The sequence below is a fragment of the Coregonus clupeaformis genome, chromosome 16 (assembly GCF_020615455.1).
Source record: "Coregonus clupeaformis isolate EN_2021a chromosome 16, ASM2061545v1, whole genome shotgun sequence".
NCBI classification, from domain to species: Eukaryota; Metazoa; Chordata; class Actinopteri; order Salmoniformes; family Salmonidae; genus Coregonus; species Coregonus clupeaformis.
In genome coordinates this window covers 53034084-53054039 of record NC_059207.1, presented here as the reverse complement: position 1 = coordinate 53054039, position 19956 = coordinate 53034084, and the positions used below count along the sequence as shown (strand labels likewise).

The 19956-nt window shown below is 42.4% G+C and overlaps 1 protein-coding gene across 2 annotated transcripts in view; it reads left to right on the top strand.

The window, feature by feature from the left end:
- The window catches only part of LOC121585165 (SEC14-like protein 2), a 49977-nt gene that overhangs the window by 1493 nt on the left and 28528 nt on the right, over positions 1 to 19956 (top strand). The window contains exon 3 of one of the 2 annotated variants that reach the window (XM_041901552.2): positions 17062 to 17105. The exons of the other annotated variant lie outside the window; for it this stretch is intronic. Coding sequence (XP_041757486.1) covers positions 17062 to 17105 — 44 coding nt within the window. The remainder of the gene's footprint in view (positions 1 to 17061; positions 17106 to 19956) is intronic. 2 annotated transcript variants of the gene reach the window in all.

Below are 19956 nucleotides of genomic sequence, written 5' to 3'. Positions count from 1 at the left end.
CATGCCTGAGTAGGGTCTGACTCTCCAGTCCAGTTGAGTTGGGATAGATAGGCTACTGAAGAAGGTGATTATTATCTTTGATGGACGTTGTTACACAGCAACAGATATTTCATTTTCAACTGAACAATTCAACAGTTAAAACTTGTATGTCTCAAAGCGCAAACTACCGCATTTAACCATGGCAAGGTGACTGGGAATATGGCAGAATACAAACAGTGTAGCTATTCACTCCGCAAGGCGATCAAACAGGCAAAACGTCAGTATAGAGACAAAGTGGAGTCGCAATTCAACGGTTCTGACACGAGACGTATGTGTCAGGGTCTTCCAACAATCACGGACTACAAAAGGAAAACCAGCCAAGTCGCCGACACCGACGTCTTGCTTCCGGACAAGCTAAACACCTTCTTCACCCGCTTTGAGAATAACACAGTGCCACTGACGCGGCCCACTACCAAGGACTGTGGGCTCTCCTTCTCCGTGGCTGACGTGAGTAAGACATTTAAGCGTGATAACCCTCGCAAGGCTGCCGGCCCAGACAGCATCCCTAGCCGCGTCCTCAGAGCATGCGCAGACCAGCTGGCTGGAGTATTTACGGATATATTAGGCAATCAAACATGTAAAATATATTAAATCTCTCCCTATCCCACTCTGCTGTCCCCACTTGCTTCAAGATGTTCACCATTGTTCCTGTACCCAAGAGGGCAAAGGTAACTGAACTGAATGACTATCGCCCTGTAGCACTCACCTCTGTCATCATGAAGTGCTTTGAGAGACTAGTCAAGGATCATATCACCTCTACCTTACTTGTCACCCTAGACCCACTTCAATTTGCTTACCGCCCCAATTGATCCACAGACGATGCAATCGCCATCACACTGCACACTGCCCTATCCTATCTGGACAAGAGGAATACCTATGTAAGAATGCTGTTCATTGACTATAGCTCAGCATTCAACACCATAGTACCCTCCAAGCTCATCATTCACCCAAACGAGGGCATTGCGTTCATCCACCTCTGGCCTGCTGGCTCCCCTACCTCTGCGGAAGCACAGTTCCCGCTCAGCCCAGACAAAACTGTTCGCTGCTCACGACGCCAGGACAGCGGAGTCACTCACCACCTCCGGAGACACTTGAAACCCCACCTTTTTAAGGAATACCTGGGATAGGATAAAGTAATCCTTCTACCCCCCCTTACTCCACCCCATAAAAAAATAAAAATAAACTATTGTAAAGTGGTTGTCCAACTGGCTATCATAAGGTGAATGCACCAATTTGTAAGTCGCTCTGGATAAGAGCGTCTGCTAAATGACGAAAATGTAAATGTAATTAAGCTTGAGGCCCTGGGTATGAACCCCGCCCTCTGCAACTGGGTCCTGGACTTCCTAACGGGCCGCCCCCAGGTGGTGAAGGTGGGAAACAACACCTCCACTTCGCTGATCCTCAACAAAGGAGCCCCACAAGGGTGCATGCTCAGCCAACTCCTGTACTCCCTGTTCACCCATGACTGAATGGCCAAGCACGCCTCCAACTCAATCATCAAGTTCGCAGATGACACAACAGTAGTAGGCTAGATTACCAACAATGACGAGACAGCCTACAGGGAGGAGGTGAGGGCTCTGGGAGTGTGGTGCCAAGAAAATAACCTCTCACTCAACGTCAACAAAACAAAGGAGATGATCGTAGACTTCAGGAAACAGCAGAGGGTGCACCCCCTATCCACATCAACGGGACCGCAGTGGAGAAGGTGGAAAGCTTCAAGTTCCTTGGCGTACACATCACTGACAAACTGAAATGGTCCACCCACACAGACAGTGTGTTGAAGAAAGCACAACAGATCCTCTTCAACCTCAGGAGGCTGAAGAAATTTGGCTTTGCACCTAAAACCCTCACAAACTTTTACAGATGCACAATTGAGAGCGTCCTGTCGGGCTGTATCACCGCCTGGTACGGCAACTTCACTGCCCGCAACTGCAGGGCTCTCCAGATAGTGGTGCGGTCTGCCCAATGCATTACTGGGGGCAAACTACCCGCCCTCCAGGACACCTACAGCACCCGATGTCACAGGAAGGCCAAAAAGATAATCGACCACCTGAGCCACTGCTGTTCACCCCGCTATCATCCAGAAGGCGTGGTCAGTACAGGTGCATCAAAGCTGGGACCGAGAGACTGAAAAACAGCTTCTATCTCAAGGCCATCAGACTGTTAAATAGCCATCACAAGCACATTAGAGGCTGCTGCATATAGACATAGACTAGAAATCACTGGCCACTTTAAGAAATGGAACACTAGTCACTTTAATAATGTTTACATATCTTGCATTACTCATCTCATATGTATATACTGTATTATATAATATTCTACTGTATCTTAGTCCATGCCGCTCTGTCATTGCTCGTCCATATATGTATATATTCTTAATTCCATTCCTTACTTATATTGTGTGTATTGGGTATATGTTGTTACTTGTTAGATATTACTGCACTGTCGGAGCTAGAAGCACAAGCGTTTCGCTACACCTGCAATAACATCTGCTAAACACGTGAATGTGACAAATAAAATTTGATTTAATTTGGTTTTGCAAATAGAGAAGTTACCAACTGGTTTTCGAACGGTTACTGACCATAAGAAAAGTTACCACACCTGCGTAGCTACAGTAAATGCTTTCGTTTGGGGGTGGAAGGTGTTTGTAAGGTTTGTTAGATGGGGCTATCTTTATAGCTGGTATGTAACTGTAATAACTCTTGAATAGCTGGCTAATAGCTGATTAGCTTGGACATGAACAGGGTTAGAGCTTTTGTTAAAACTCTTCACCCGGTTGCAAGTGACAGTTACGGGGCCTGAGAGAGCGGGAGAGGTCTGTGGTCTAGAGTTGATTAGTGGAGTGACGGGTCGTAGTAACACAGCGAGTGAGAGGCAGGCGTTGGAAAGAATGCCTTGCTGTAGATTGGAATAGACTGGATTCACGCAGGCTCTCTGAATCCTTATAATCTAGGACTAATCTAGGGCTAATCGCATAAAACCTATAAAACAGTGACTCGTGCATCTGTTATTAGTAATGGCAGCCTAACATACACTTAGCCCTTCCACTGATGGTCTGTGTCTGTCAGGTGTTCTAGAACTATTCCTATTTTATTTGCAATTAGAAAGCGCTTGTTACAATGTGTTGATCCTTGGCAGATCATAAAGATCTAGGCTAATAATCAGAGCTGCACTCACTGCATAGAATGTATTGGTCTTAATGGTCGACTGGGCAAAAACACAAAAATAACGGCTTTAAACTGTATAACTGATAAATGAACCACCACACCAGGTAATTGAATGCTTAAAAAGCAAAGATATTTCTGAATAAGATATTTGGCTACAGAAGTGGGATTCCTTACAGATCTCTACAGCTTCGGTCCAAAAACAAATCCTGTGAAGTGACGTCAACATATACTGGAAGAGTCACTGGCTAGCTACAGTGGCTAGCTTAGCTAACGAACTAGCTACACTATATATAGTATGTGGACACGAATGTTCCAGGATTGCCGCGCAGAAGAAATGCCATTGCCGTGCAGAGACGGAAGAGATTGAACTTCACTGAGTTCTCCCCATTAGTTTGCGCTATATAGTTATAGTATATAACGTTTTTTTCTGTGATCGAATCTACATGATATCATCCCCTTTTCAATGCAACATACAAAAACAAATCTATCTTTGCAAGATTGAGTCTGTGATTTTGTTGTAGGCAGAGCGCAACGGAGTTGAATTGTATTGGCAGAGGGAGCCCAAGAGCGGTCTTTCACCCACATGAGCGAATGCGCTTTTCAGATCAGAGCGCAGAGTCGCGTGTGTGCACATCTGTTGATGTTCTTTGCTAGTTAGCGAGTTATTAGCCCAGTTATAGATAAGTATAGGTCAACAATGGGGAGTTCCTGCTGCCTACAAGAACAAAAACTGTGTACGCTACATTTCAAGCGGTCTTTGAAAAACCAGTCGGGTAAAAAGCTTATGTCATAATTCAAGAGTCAGTGTTGTGTTTTGAGACATGCTTGAATATGTAAATAAGCCAAAAGGTTGAGGGGTAGCCTACATTGTCTATTTCTCCGTATGGTAATAATAATATATTTTATTTTGTAAAGAGGTTTCTTGCATCATACAACACAATACAAAGCAATTTACAGTCACCTATTTGGCCTATGGTGTTACAGACCAAGTTACAGAACAAGTAAATCATTAATTAATTTCAAGCCCTTCATAATGTAAAAACATTTTTTAAAGTGTCATGCAATGTATGCCTGTATTGAACACCACATACAGTATAGACTACTGTAGGCTATATCATAGAAATCAAAACCTATTTCCATGTGAAAATGTTATGGGATTTGCTTAATTGGTTTTGTTGGTAGGCCTACATTATGCTCAAATAGCAACAATAAGGGCCTCCCGAGTGGCGCAGTGCTTGAGACGTCACTACAGCCCCTGGTTCGATCCCAGGCTGTGTCACAGCCGGCCATGACTGGGAGACCCAAGAGGCGGCGTACAATTGGCCCAGCTTCGTCCGGGTTAGGGGAGGGTTTGACCGGCCGGGATTTCCTTGTCCCATCGCGCTCTAGCGACTCCTTGTGGCGTGCCAGGCGCCTGCATGCTGATTTCGGTCGCCAGCTGGACGGTGTTTCCTCCGACACATTGGTGCGGCTGGCTTTCGGGTTAAGCTAGCAGTGTGTCAAGAAGCAGTGCAGCTTGGCAGGGTCGTGTTTCGAAGGACGCATGTCTCTCGACCTTCACCTCTCCCGAGTCCATAGGGGAGTTGCAGCGATGAGACAAGACTGTAACTACCAATTGAATATCATGAAATTGGGGAGAAAAATTGGTAAAAGTACCAACAAAAATATATATATATTGACTATTGGCTACTGTCTAAAACTGTAAGGGTACAGCCTCAGTGTTCACTGGAAACACCGGAAGTTCCACAAAATTCTGACAATGTTCAATTTGCTCAGTGCCCCCCAAAATTTGAGGAACATTGGTAGACACACCTTCAAATTAGTGGATTTGGCTATTTCAGCCACACCCGTTGCTGACAGGTGTATAAAATCGAGCAATCTCCATAGACAAACATTGGTAGTAGAACGGCCATACTGAAGAGCTCAGTGACTTTCAATGTGGCACCATCATAGGATGCCATCTTTCCAACAAGTCAGTTCGTCATGTTTGTGGCCTGCTATAGCTTCCCCGGGCAACTGTAAGTGCTGTTATTGTGAAGTGGAAACGTCTAGGAGCAACAAACAAGCTCACAGAACGGGACCGCCAAGGGCTGAAGCGCGTAGTGCGTAAAAATAATCTGTCCTCGGTTGCAACACTCACTACCGAGTTCCAAACTGCCTCTGGAAGCAACGTCAGCACAACAACTGTTCGTCGGGAGCTTCATGAAATGGGTTTTCATGGCCGAGCAGCAGCACACAGGCCTAAGATCACCATGCGCATCGGCGAGTGGTGTAAAGCTCGCCGCCATTGGACTCTGAAGTGAAGAATCAGGCTTCACCATCTGGCAGTCCGATGGACGAATCTGGGTTTGGAGGATGTCAGGAGAACGCTACCTGCCCCAATGCATAGTGCTAACTGCCCAACCTCACTAATGCTCTTGGAATTGGTCCCCGCAGCAATGTTCCAACATCTAGTGGAAAGCCTTCGCAGAACAGTGGAGGCTGTTATAGCAGCAAAGGGGGGACCAATTCCATATTAATGCCCATGATTTTGGAATGAGATGTTCTACAAGCAGGTGTCCACATACTTTTGGTCATGTAGTGTACGTCGGTCGCGGCGCACATGACCAGAATGACACATCGATGAACCACCAAAGGCACACCCGATTTGGTCCACGCTATCCGGGATCCTTGGGACGTCTCTACCCCATTGAAGTAGAAATGTAAAATGGTAAGGGGGGGTTTAGGGTAGGGGAGTCCCAAGGATTGCATTTAGCACTGACTAGGGCTGTTACGGTGACCATATTACCGCCACATCGACAGTCACGAGTAATGACCGCAGTCAAAAGCCATCGGACCATTTAGTCACAGTAACTAGGCTTCTCCAAAACTGTGCTCTGATGCTGCTGATGGTCATTAGTAGCCTACCAAACTTGCTAACTGCCAGTCGCTAATGGCCTGGCGCTTAGCAATCTATTGTCCCTCTAATCACTCTGACATCAATGCAAATGCCATATCAAATCAAACACTTCATGAGCGCCCATGAGCTCATGTTATGCAACATTTCTATAGGCTATGCAATTGCTTGAGAAAACAGAGTTTTGATGGCCTCTATTAAAAAGAAGAGGAGCCTATCAGCTTTCTATAGGTTAGGCCTAATATATATATTTCCTAATATTAAGCACATTGCTTCACTTTACAACAGGAGTATAGCCTACCTGGCTGGCATGAAAATGAACCACTGGAAAAGCGTCCTCCATTCGCTATTTAAGTGCATAGATTACATATATTTTTTTCCTCTGCCCTGTTCCGACAAGTGCATGATAATGGTCCATTCTAAATCAGAACTAATTTCACACATGCAGTGCATTCGGAAAGTATTCACACCCCTAGACTTTTTCCACATTTTGTTACGTTACAGCCTTATTCTAAAATTGATTAAATGTTTTTGTTTCCTCATCAATCTACACACAATACCCCATAATGACGAAGCGAAAACAGGTTTTTAGAAATGTTGGCAAATGTATTAAACATTTAAAACAGAAATACCTTATTTACATAAGTATTCAGACCCTTTGCTATGAGAGTCGAAATTGAGCTCAGGTGCATCCTGTTTCCATTAATCATTCTTGAGATGTTTCTACAACTTGATTGGAATCCACCTGTGGTAAATTCAATTGATTGGACATGATTTGGAAAGGCACACACCTGTCTATATAAGGTCCCACAGTTGACATGGCATGTCAGAGCAAAAACCAAGCCATGAGGTCGAAGGAATTGTCCGTAGAGCTCTGAGACAGGATTGTGTCAAGGCACAGATCTGGGGAAGGGTACCAAAAAATGTCTGCAGCATTGAAGGTCCCCAAGAACACAGTGGCCTCCATCATTCTTAAATGGAAGAAGTTTGGAATCACCAACACCCTTCCTAGAGCTGGCCGCCCAGGCTAGCTGAGCAATCGTGGGAGAAGGGCCTTGGTCAGGGAGGTGACCAAGAACCCGATGGTCACTCTGACAGAGTTCCTCTGTGGAGATGGGAGAACCTTCCAGAAGGACAACCATCTCTGCAGCACTCCACCAATCAGGCCTTTATGGTAGAGTGGTCAGACGGAAGCCACTCCTCAGTAAAAGGCACATGACAGCCTGCATGGAGTTTGCCAAAAGGCACCTAAAAGACTCTCAGACCATAAGAAACAAAATTCTCTGATGAAACCAAGATTGAACTCTTTCGCATGAATGCCATCCCTATGGGGAAGCATAGTGGTGGCAGCATCATGCTGTGGGGATGTTTTTCAGCGGCAGGGACTGGGAGACTAGTCAGGATCAAGGGAAAGATGAATGGAGCAAAGTACAGAGAGGTCCTTGAGGAAAACCTGCTCCAGAGCGCTCAGGACCTTAGACTGGGGCGAAGGTTCACCTTCCAACAGGACAACGACCCTAAGTACACAGACAAGACAATGCAGGAGTGGCTTCGGGACAAGTCTCTGAATGTCCTTGAGTGGCCCAGCCAGAGCCTGGACTTGAACCCGATCAAACATCTCTGGAGAGACCTGAAAATAGCTGTGCAGCGACGCTCCCCATCCAACCTGACAGAGCTTGAGAGGATCTGCAGAGAAAAATGGGAGAAACTCCCCAAATACAGGGGTGCCAAGCTTGTAGCATCATACCCAATAAGACTTGAGACTGTAATCGCTGCCAAAGGTGCTTCAACAAAGTACATGACTACAGGGTCTGAATACTTATGTAAATGTGATATATACGTTTTTTTATAAACTTGCTACAATTTCTAAACCTGTTTTTGCTTTGTTACTATGGGGTATTGCGTGTAGATTGATGAGGGAAAAAATAATTCAATCAATTTTAGAATAAGGCTGTAACGTTACAAAATGTGGAAAAAGTCAATGGGTCTGAATACTTTCCGAATGAACTATATATTATTTAGTATAAGTAAAGTCAAGATTCAATTAAGAATAGTCTGATGGGTGACAATATTATCACTTGTGAATTATGTATTATCACTTGTGAATGATGCCCAACATGGGCAGTAAGGCAAGAAACAGCACATGCTTTTTTTTGTGTGACTTTTTCTAATCATAGTCGCCCACATCATGTAGCCTAGCCCATAGGCCTATATGTTTTGATAAGGTTTGTATCACAACTAAAGTGGCCAAATAACTCAAAATGTAGCCTATAGGCCCAAGACCCCTGGAACACAGTTAGAGAGCACATAGCCTACAGAGCCTAGTGAAAGATGTGTCATTGCGCAATCGCAATCGAACAGAGAAGTTTTGACTGGCCACTATTTAAAAAAGGATCCTAACTTTCTTGTGCTGCTATATTTATTGCTCAATTCTTAAAATAAAGCACAATAATCCCACTTCACAACCTGGCATACATAGGCGCGTGTGTTTAACGTTTGGGGAAGCACCATAAAAATGCACCTTTATAATAAAGCATTCCATACATCATCGCATTTGCAAACTTATGTAAGATAGCTATTACTATTCGTAATGTGATGAGTAGATTGGCTAGTCATAGTTTTGGCTACAAATATAACTCAATCACTGTTCGCTAAGAAATACTGTTCATTGCATGGCTGAGCGACTATAGCATAGAGTAGGCCTAGGCTAAACCTTTTATAAACATATTTCATGCAATTCTACTACACTTTATATGACTGGAGACATTAGCAGAATATTTTTGAATACGACAAATTACAGGGTAGCCGACTCTGCTGACACTGACAAACAGATCAATAAAAACGACGTTGTCCATATAATAGGCCTACGAGAAGGGGAGACACAAATAGAATATGATGTCCATTTAAATTGGAGGAGGAAATTATTGTAAAAAAAAAAGTAGCACTGACCCAACAATGATAAATAGTGAAAGTGCGCACTAACCGGGAATATTACCAATGCTCTCCACTGGTGCCAACAAGATAGGCTATATTGTTGTTCACTCAATTAAGTTGAGAATTTTGATAACTTAAAGACAGATTAGTATTTTCGTTGTCTTCTCTTAACAGCAATAAAAGACAGTCGCAACTCAACAATAATCTGCCCAAATTGCGAGTGCTGCCTTTCCTTCCGACTGTAGGCAATACGATTTAAAACAATCCACAATTATTTAAAAAAAAAGAAGCTAATGATCCTCTGTGGCCATATAATTTCGGCAATATAATTACATTTACATTTACATTTTAGTCATTTAGCAGACGCTCTTATCCAGAGTGACTTACAGTTAAGTGAGTGCATACATTTTCATACTGGCCCCCCGTGGGAAACGAACCCACAACCCTGGCGTTGCAAACGCCATGCTCTACAAACTGAGCTACATCCCTGCCGGCCATTCCCTCCCCTACCCGCGACGACGCTGGCTAATTGTGCGCCGCCCCACGGGTCTCCCGGTCGCGGCCGGCTATGACAGGGTCTGGATTCAATTTACTTTAGGAAAAGCTTTCCCTAGCGTTATGGACGTGCTGCCTATGCTTGCATATTAAAAACATAACTGCACGTAACCTCCATTCGCTATTCGAGTGCAGGCTACGGATGACGTTTTTTTTTGTGGGCCATTATAAATAAAAAGTAATTCCACCCATAGACTATATGTAAAGACCAGATTAAATTAAGAAAAGTCTGATGGGTGAGAATATTATCAAGTGCTTGTCAAATTATGAATGTGAGACTAATGAAGTGTGTGCAGTCTGCACAAGAAGCAGAGTAGAGCTCATGCCTTTCATGCAACTTTTTTCAAAGTCACATCACGCAGCCTTAGGTTATATGTTTTGATTTTTAATACATTCTAACATTTGTATCACACCTAAAGTAGTGTAAATAACACTAAATTAAGCATATATGAGGACCGGTTTCTTTGTTAACTGCTCAACACAGAAAGCCGCATGTGCGCAGTCTCTCGGAAATCGTTTGGAGAAAATATCCTTTCTATTTTATTCAGCTATGTTTATTGTATTCTTCATACTATAAAATACTATAAAATAATGCCACGGAATGTCTGCTAAATGAACTAGTGTAGCCCACAGCCATATGGCATAGCCAGATCAGGGCCTAATGTAAGGACAACTCAGAATATGCTATTTTGTTCTTCTGAAATCGGCTACATTTTCTTCATATCATGTTTCTTTAGACCTGTCTAAAATAAAGAATTGATTTATTGTGATGGTGTAGGCTATATTAAATTGATTTATTATACTTTTTAAAATGTAGTGGCTTGTAGGCTTGTAGGCTATGCGTGGAAGCCAGGAGATTCTAAACGTGTTTATGTTAATTAACGGTCAATTGCCGTGAGACCAGCAGTTATTTCAAATATATTTTGATTTGTTTAACTACATGATTCCATATGTATTATTTCATAGTTTTGATGTCTTCACTATTATTATACAATGTAAAAAATAAAAAACCCTTGAATGAGTAGGTGTGTCCAAACTTTTGACTAGTACTATATAAACATATCCTTTAAAAAATATATATTTCCCTTTATTACTTTCTAACCATACCACCCCTCCCCTAATTGTAGTAAACTAGTGAACAACAACGCTTAGGCCTCTACTTCCATCTTATACATTCGATATACATTTTATTGACACAGTCAATTTTACAATAGTTCTATTTTGTTTGTTTTTACTCCTGAACAGGAATTCCTCTACCCTCAACCTCTCCGATCATTTCCATGATGTCCATCCGGTTTGCTTGAATATGCCATATCTTTCAAACTGTGCTCTTTCACAAAAGTTCTTAACCCCTATAACCAATATACGTATAATGGACACAGTATGTTTTACATTAGTTATCTTGTTGTTATTAGTCCCAACCTTCAGCTCAATTCAACCGCTCCTATCTATCTCTTTACACCATCCATATTGGATTTCTATTTGCCGTATCTTTTTGTACATTGATGTTTCACAAAGGTTCTGAACCTTTCTATTGTCATTGTTTCTACAGATTGTAAATAGAAAATAAACATTTTTGCTAAAAGTATTATTATATTATTGATCGATTGACTATGAATTTTCAGATCACCCAGTAGTGCTATCTGCAGGGTTAGCTGCAGGTACATTTTGCAATTCTTCAGCCATTCCTGGACCTGTGACCAAAAACAAGCTACAAATGGACAGTACCAAAACAAATAGAATGATTCTGTCTCTTCGCAGCAAACTCTGCAGAGCTGGGAAGATTGTATCTCCCATATAAATAACATTCTATTTGTTGCAAGAATTTTGTATGATAATTCCAGCGTTTCATTTTGCGTATCAGTTCATAAACACTATGCCATGGAATCGGTACGTCAAAAATCTCTTCCCAACTATTTTGCAATCTATATGGGACGGCTGTCAATCCTTTGGTCCTTAAATGTAACTGGTCTACTTTTTTATTCATCACAATTTTCTTTAACCAATTATGATTTCAATGTGATATCGTAATGAGTGATTAACAAAATAGTGTTGCGTTTACCTTTCCGCATTGGCGACCCACTTGAAACAAAATGCAACAATCCAAAATGTAGCTGGCTGTCTTCTACAAGTTGTCCTCTAACCAGTGATATACATATTATTCCCAGATTCCGTGTGTTTTTTCAGTAGTGTTAGTTTGAACAGGACGTGCAAAATGACTCCACCCATCTTGTTCTATTGATTTCAACGCTTTATCGATATTAGTGATTGACAAATAAGTGTTGCGTTTCTCTTTTCGTTTTGGTAACCCCCAAATCAAAATGCATCACTCCAAAATGTAGCTGACTGTCTTCATCAGATTGTCCTCTAACCAGTGATGTTAACAATATTTCCAATTTCCGTATGTTTTTTTAGTTGTGTTAGTTTCAGCAGCGCATTCAACCTGATTTTCCCCCCTAATCGATATGAGTGATTTATTGCCACTAGTCAAACCAACAGGGTTTTTGGTGCGTATGCAATATATAAGGTGCTTGTTTAAAAAAATACAAGTAATATTATTACTATTGTGGCACATAGTGGGGTCTGAAATTATTGACACCCTTGATAAAGATGAGCAAAAATGACTGTATAAAATAAATCATTCCAAATACTGAGCTAAATTGTATGCAATTTTTTGTGTGGAAATTATATTATTTTATACTAATACAATTGCTCAGAGAAAGAGATTTTGTTTAACATGTAATACAATTTTTCTCAAAAAGGTAGGCGTCAAAATTCTTCACACCCCTGTTTTCAATACCTTTCAATACCGCACCTTGCGAGGATAACGGCACTGAGCCTTTTTCTAAAATGTTTTATGAGTTGGAGAACACATTGGGAGGGATCTTAGACCATTCTTCCATACAGAATCCTTCCATATCCTTGATATCCTTCGTCTGTGCGTATAGACTGCCCTCTTCAATTTAAAACACAGGTTTTCAAGTCCGGAGACTGAGATGGCCAATTAACCATTTCTTTGTGGATTTTTATGTGTGCTTGGTTGTTATATAGAAGCGCCCCTGGACTAGTGAAGGCTCTATTTTCATGTCATCTGACCAAAGCACCGGTTCCAGTCCAAGTGCCAATGCCGTTTAGTCCAGGCGTTTACATTTGTTGGATGACATGAAAATAGAACTCTTTCAAATCAAATCCAATCTTATTGGTCACACATATTTAGCAGATGTTATTGCGGGTGTAGCGAAATGCTTGTGTTCCTAGCTCCAACAGTGCAGTAGTATCTAACAATTCACAACAATACACATACATCTAAAAGTAAAAGAATGGAATTAAGAAATAAATAAATATTAGGATGAGCAATGTCGGAGTGGCATTAACTAAAATACAGTAGAATACAGTATATACATATGAAATGAGTAAAACAGTATGTAAACATTATTAAAGTGGCTAGTGTTCCATTATTAAAGTGACCAGTGATTCCATGTCTATGTACCAATGGCGTTCAGTGCCGTTTAAGATGAGGGAGGATTATGAATTTTTTCATGAGCATAGCCTTATTTCTATTGCAGCATATTGGATGACTCTCATTCATATTCCATTCACCCAGTTCAATGTAACAGCGATAGGTTTAGGCTACTACATGATACTCAAATTTTCCCTATACCCATCATGAGGTTGCTACAACCTAGCCTATGAATGAAAGTTCACAACGTAGGTGCACACAGGTCGAGAGACAAATTTGAGGTGACAGACAATGACATTCAATACCGCCTTGCACACTCTTGCATGCTTCTAGCTGATCTAGGGTATAATCATTAGACCAACAGTTGCAAGCAAGAGTTTATATTGGACAAATTCAGGTATGTTTATCCCCGTTTTGTTCCATTTGCTTCCGTTTAAGAAACGTTTTTTCAACAGAATCGGTGGAATAAATACACCCCTGATCACGAGTAAACACTGTTCACTTTCATAGCAGCCAAGTTGTATTCCTTCTGGCATCTGTCCTCCTCACCTCTTCCCTTAGCTTGTGGACTTCAATGCACAACACATCAGCTGTATGTGACCTGGCAAAAAAAACGTTCCAAGCCAAACCGCTACACACAGCCTACATCGTTGTCACCATATTAGCTAAAATAATGTCATAGTCAGCAAAGCTAATAGAACTAACGCGTTAGTAAACCAGCTACAATCATGTAGTAACGTTACAGTGTACAGTCAGTAAGAAGTTACACCAGCGGGCCCCGGTGGCAATAAATTAGTAATACCAAAACACAGCTTACCTTGACTTGAAAGAGTTCCAGTGTTGTGTTGGAAAGTCATAGCCAGTTAGCTAACATAGCATCCCTCTGTTTGAGCAGGGTGTTTCAGTAGGCTAAACTAGCTAGCTGCATTTGCTAGCTAAGTAAGTGAAACTGAAAGTGGAAAAAAATGACAATCTCTCTCTCTATTTCTCTCTTGCTTCTCCTTCATTTTGGAAGAAATTAATTTGTACAACTATTGTTTTTCTCTCTCTTTGAGTCAACTACTCACTACATTTTATACACTGCAGTGCTAGCTAGCTGTAGCTTATGCTTTCAGTACTAGATTAATTCTCTAATCCTTTGATTGGGTAGACAACATGACAGTTCATGCTGCAAGAGCTCTGATAGGCTGGAGGACGTTCTCCGGAAGTTGTCATAATTACTGTGTAAGTCTATGGAAGTGGGTGAGAACCATGAGCCTCCTAGGTTTTGTATTGAAGTCAATGTATCCAGAGGAGGACGGAAGCTAGCTGTCCTCCGGCAACACCATGGTGCTACCCTACAGAGTGCTGTTGAGACTACTGTAGACCTTCTTTGCAAAATAGTGTGTTATAAACAATTATTTGGTGACATGATTATATTTAGTATAGTTTTACCTAATAAGGATAACTTTTTAAATGTTTTACAGTTTCAATTGTTATGAAATTCACTGAGGAGGATCCCCTTCCTCCTCTGAGGAGCCTCCACTGCTATGTACATAGGGCAGCAGCCTCTAAGGTGCAGGGTTGAGTAACCGGGTGGTAGCTGGCTAGTGATGGCTATTTAACAGTCTGATGGCCTTGAGATAGAAGCTGTTTTTCAGTCTCTCGGGCCCAGCTTTGATGCGTCTGTACTGACCTCACCTTCTGGATGATAGTGGGGTGAACAGGCTGTGTCTCGGGTGGTTGATGGCCTTGATGATCTTTTTGGCCTTCCTGTGACATCGGGTGCTGTAGTTGTCCTGGAGGGCAGGCAGTGTGCCCCCGGTGATGCGTTGGGCAGACCGCACCACCCTCTGGAGAGCCCTGCAGTTTCGGGCAGGGCAGTTGCCGTACCCGGACGGTGCAGTTGCCGTATGCACACGTGGTGGGTTTGGCATCAGAATGAGAATGCATGAGCAGTAAATAACCCTGTACCTACTGTAAAATATGGTGGTGGATGTTTGATGCTGTAGGGATATTTTGCTTCCTCTGGTCCTGGGGCCCTTGTTAAGGTCAACAGCATCATGAACATCAAAGTCCATAAATAAATTGTTAATTGGCCACAAAATCAACATTTTGCAAAGGCCATCTCAGTCTCTGGACTTGAAACCCATTGAAAAACCTGTGGTTTGAATTGAAGAGGGCAGTCCATAAGCGTAGACGAAGGATATCAAGGATCTAGAAGGATTCTGTATGGAGGAATGGTCTAAGATCCCTCCCAATGTGTTCTCCAACTCATAAAACATTTTAGAAAAATGCTCAGTGCCGTTATCCTCGCAAGATGAGGTATTGAAAGGTATTGAAAACAGGTGTGTCAATGATTTTGACCCCTACCTTTTTGAGAAAAATAGGTATTACTTGTTGAACAAAATCTCTTTCTCTGAGCAATTGTATTAGTATAAAATAATATAATTTCCCAATTTTTTTGAGCATACAATTTAGCTCAGTATTTAAATTATTTATTTTATACAGTCATTTTTGCTCATCTTTATCGAGGGTATCAATCATTTCAGACCCCACTGTATGTGTAGATAGTACATTTTTAGGTTTTCAAATATATCACAAACTGTTGATTTGGACACTTCAAAATGGTGTATTCACGTTGGGAGGGGGAGAGAGGGAGATCCAAGTATGTACAATGAGGGCCTGTTTGCTGATTCTCTGCTCTGAATGTTCCTAGTTATATTCCTGTCGCTGTGAACGTCTGTTCCCCAGACCATTTTTATGTTTCACTGAGGTTCTTAGAAGGCTGAGAAGGTTGGAGTAGAAAGATATTTGCATCTGATGCAAATTATTGCACCAGTCGCTAGCGGCTGTTTGAAAGAGCCATGCCATGGAAAATCATAGTGATGTTTTGTTCAGAGAATAAAGATATGTAGCTGTAATCATAGCAGACTTCAACAGATTTCGGGACAGACACTATTGTGACCCATGTGACAGGAAGACAGAGTGAACCCAGAGGTTCTTCTTCTTCTTCTTCTTTTTCATATTCTTCTTCTTCTATCAGATACAAAAAATACATATTTTTTGACAGCTTTGCTGCCTTCTTCAGGGTTTCATCTCAATCTCAGTTCAGTTGCATAGCGCCATCAGAGGTAATGGTCATTGGCGTGTCTGTCTAGACCACTCTTCCTCAGCAAGTGTGACTGGCTAAATCCCAAATGACACCCTATTTCCTATATAGTGCACTACTTTGAAACAGTGCTCTGGTCTAAAAGTAATGCACTATATGGAATACGGTGCCATTTGGGACAGGGCCACTGACTGACCGCTGCTATCAGCTGGCCACTTAATCACCTTAGCTATTCGAGTATTAGATAAGCTGTTTAACGTCTTCTCTCCCTTCTGGGTCAATACTGTACAGTGCTGCTACTGTACAGGGGAAGTCTGATGTAAGGTGTTGGCACACAGTGGAAGAAAGCCTCTCAGTCAGGCGACTGGCTGCTCTTAATCTCCTTAAGGAGCCCTAATGGATGCTAGCTATAGTCTGTTGTTATGGTGACACCACCAGCCCTACCCTGTTCATTCGCTGACACCCGGAAGTGAGGAAGAAGTGAGTCATGTACATATTTATAAAGAGAGATTTAAAAACAATTGCACAGTCACATGGATGACCGAAAATAGTGCCATTTGGGACGCACCCAGTGTCTCTCCGGTCAGATGTAAAACTGAAGACTCTTCTTATAAATGAAAAGGGGACTTGGGGTCATTTCCTACTTGTTTGCTTGTAGTTAGTTATCTGATGTTCATGTTTATAACGTTAGCTGTGGAGGACCAAAATGCTCTGTGTTTCTCAAGTAGAATGTCCCGCACATGTTACATGTTGAATAACAGCATACACACACGCACACACACACACACACACACACAAAATCACCATCAGCTCTGATCTACAACCATGGCACCATGGATATTATTCACACTCTCTCTCTCTCTCTCTCTCTCTCTCTCTCTCTCTCTCCATTTCTTCTCTCTTCTCTCTCCCCTCACAGCCAGGAACTTCAATGTCAATAAGTCAGAAGCCATGCTTCGAAAGGTAGGCCTAACACTCCCCCTCTCCTCTCCTATGTTGCTCTTATTGAAACGTATATGACTAGATCTGTTGTATATTTTAATTGCTACCGTTAGAGTAGCCCTGGTGTGACAAATGGTTTATCCAGCCAGTAATCTGAAATATTGCATTTTTATTGTTACAGAGCAGAAATGATCATGCCTCATGTATACAAAAGTAAAACAAGCAGGGGTCTACCTGCAAAAGAGAGGCTATTATAGAGTAGCAGAGGCACACAAGGTCTTGTCTGATGACATGGAGTCTGAGCTTACTAAACATATCAAGAATCTCAGGGACCAATTTAATGGGCTTAGGAGCCTCAAATGCATAGAACTTGCCTACGAATTGAGGCGGCTCAACTTACACTGTCCCTATGCTCAGTTAACCCCATACCCGGGGTAAGTTGTGCTAAGAGACCACTGTTTTTGCACAAGCTATATTTTCAAAACGGTTATGTTTACATTAATTCAGATTATTTGAGGGGATACACAACATCCTAAAATGTATGTAGATGTCTTTGTAAAAAAGAATACTATATTTCTCTTGACATAGTGAAAAAATGGCTCAACATACCTCTCTCCCCCCTCTACGTTCATTATGTCATGTCATATTTTTGTTAGGCGTGAGATTGTTTGCCACAGTCTTACAGTACAACCAGCCTACACATCTTTGCACATGTTATACTAGACTCAGGAGGTGTGTCCCAGAGGCCAGAGCCTGTATTCATAAAGTAGGAGTGCTGTACTATGATCAGGCCCCCTCTGTTCAAACAGTGCCTTCAGAAAGTATTCACACCCCTTGACCTTTTCCACATTTTGTTGTGTTACAGCGTGAATTTAAAATTGATTAAATTGAGATGTTTTCTTACTGGCCTACACACAATCTGAAAAAGAAATAGTCGCCGACAGACATGGCAGCTCTGCTTCTATCTCCTAAGCAACTTTGCAGTATTTAGTTTTTTTGTGTGTTATTTCTTACATTATTAGGCCAGGAAATATTTTGTGTTATTACATACAGCCGGAAATAACTTTAGGATATCAGAGCGGCAGTAACTCACCAGCATTAAAACTGGGAATATGACTTTCCCGAATTGGATCCTTTGTTTGTACCCCCCAGGGCAATTTAACTGATTCCAGTGGCTGATCCAATTCACCCCCGGCGGAGAAGAGGTATTCGGAGTGGACTTCTAGTCCGACTCAGGAGGCGCGCACACCATCCACCGCTTCCGAGTATATTACTCGCTAATGTTCAGTCTCTGGATAGTAAAGTAGACGAGCTCAGGGTGAGAATCTCCTTCCAGAGAGACATCAGGGATTGTAACATACTCTGTTTCACGGAAACATGGCTCTCTCGGGATATACTGTCTTTGTCCATACAGCCAGCTGGGTTCTCAGTATATCGCGCAGACAGAAATAAATACTCTCCGGGAAGAAGAAAGGCAAGGGTGTTTCATTCATGATTAACCACTCACGGTGTGATTGTGATAACATATAGGAACTCAAGTCCTTATGTTCACCTGACCTAGAATACCTCACAATCAAATGCCGACAGTATTACCTCCCAAGAAAATTCTCTTCGGTTATAGTCACAGCCGTGTATATTCCCCCTCAAGCCGATACCATGACGGCCCTCAAACTTCACTGGACTTTATGCAAACTGGAAACCACATATCCTGAGGCCGCATTTATTGTAACTGGGGATTTTAACAAAGCAAATTTGAGGAAAAAGCTACCAAAGTTCTATCAACACATTGACTGTAGTACTCACGCTGCTAAAACACTCAACCACTGCTACGCCAACTTCCGGGATGCCTACAAGGCCCTCCCCCACCCTCTCTTCGGCAAATCTGATCACGACTCCATTTTGCTCCTCCCTTCCTATAGGCAGAAACTCAAACAGGAAGTACCCGTGCTAAGGACTATTCAACGCTGGTCTGACCAATTGGAATCCACGCTTCAAGATTGTTTTGAACACGCAGACTGGGATATGTTCCGGGTAGCCTCCGAAAATAACATTGACGAATACACGGATACGGTGAATGAGTTTATTAGGAAGTGTATAGGAGATGTTGTACCCACTGTGACTATTAAAACCAGAACCAGAAACCGTGGATAGATGGCAGCATTCGTTCAAAACTGAAAGTGCGAACCACCGCATTTAACCATGGCAAGGTGACTGGGAATATGGCCGAATACAAACAGTGTAGTTATTCCCTCCGTAAGGCAATCAAACAGGCAAAACCTCAGTATAGAGACAAAGTGGAGTCGCAATTCAATGGCTCAGACGAGACGTATGTGGCAGGGTCTACAGACAATCACGGACTACGAAGGGAAAATGAGCCACGTCGCGGACACCGACGTCTTCCTTCCGGACAAGTTAAACACCTTCTTCGCCCGCTTTGAGGATAACACAGTACCACCGACGCAGCCCGCTACCAAGGACTGTGGGCTCTCCTTCTCCGTGGCCGACGTGAGTAAGACATTTAAGCATGTTAACCCTTGCAAGGCTGCCGGCCCAGACGGCATCCCTAGCCACGTCCTCAGAGCATGCGCAGACCAGCTGGCTGGAGTGTTTACGGACATATTCAATCACTCCCTATCCCAGTCTGCTGTCCCCACTTGCTTCAAGATGTCCGCTATTGTTCCTGTACTCAAGAAAGCAAAGGTAATTGAACTAAATGACTATTGCCCCGTAGAACTCACTTCTGTCATCATGAAGTACTTTGAGAGGCTAGATAAGGATCATATCACCTCTACCTTACCTGACACCCTAGACCCACTTCAATTTGCTTACCACCCCAATAGATCCACAGACGATGAAATTGCCATCGCACCTC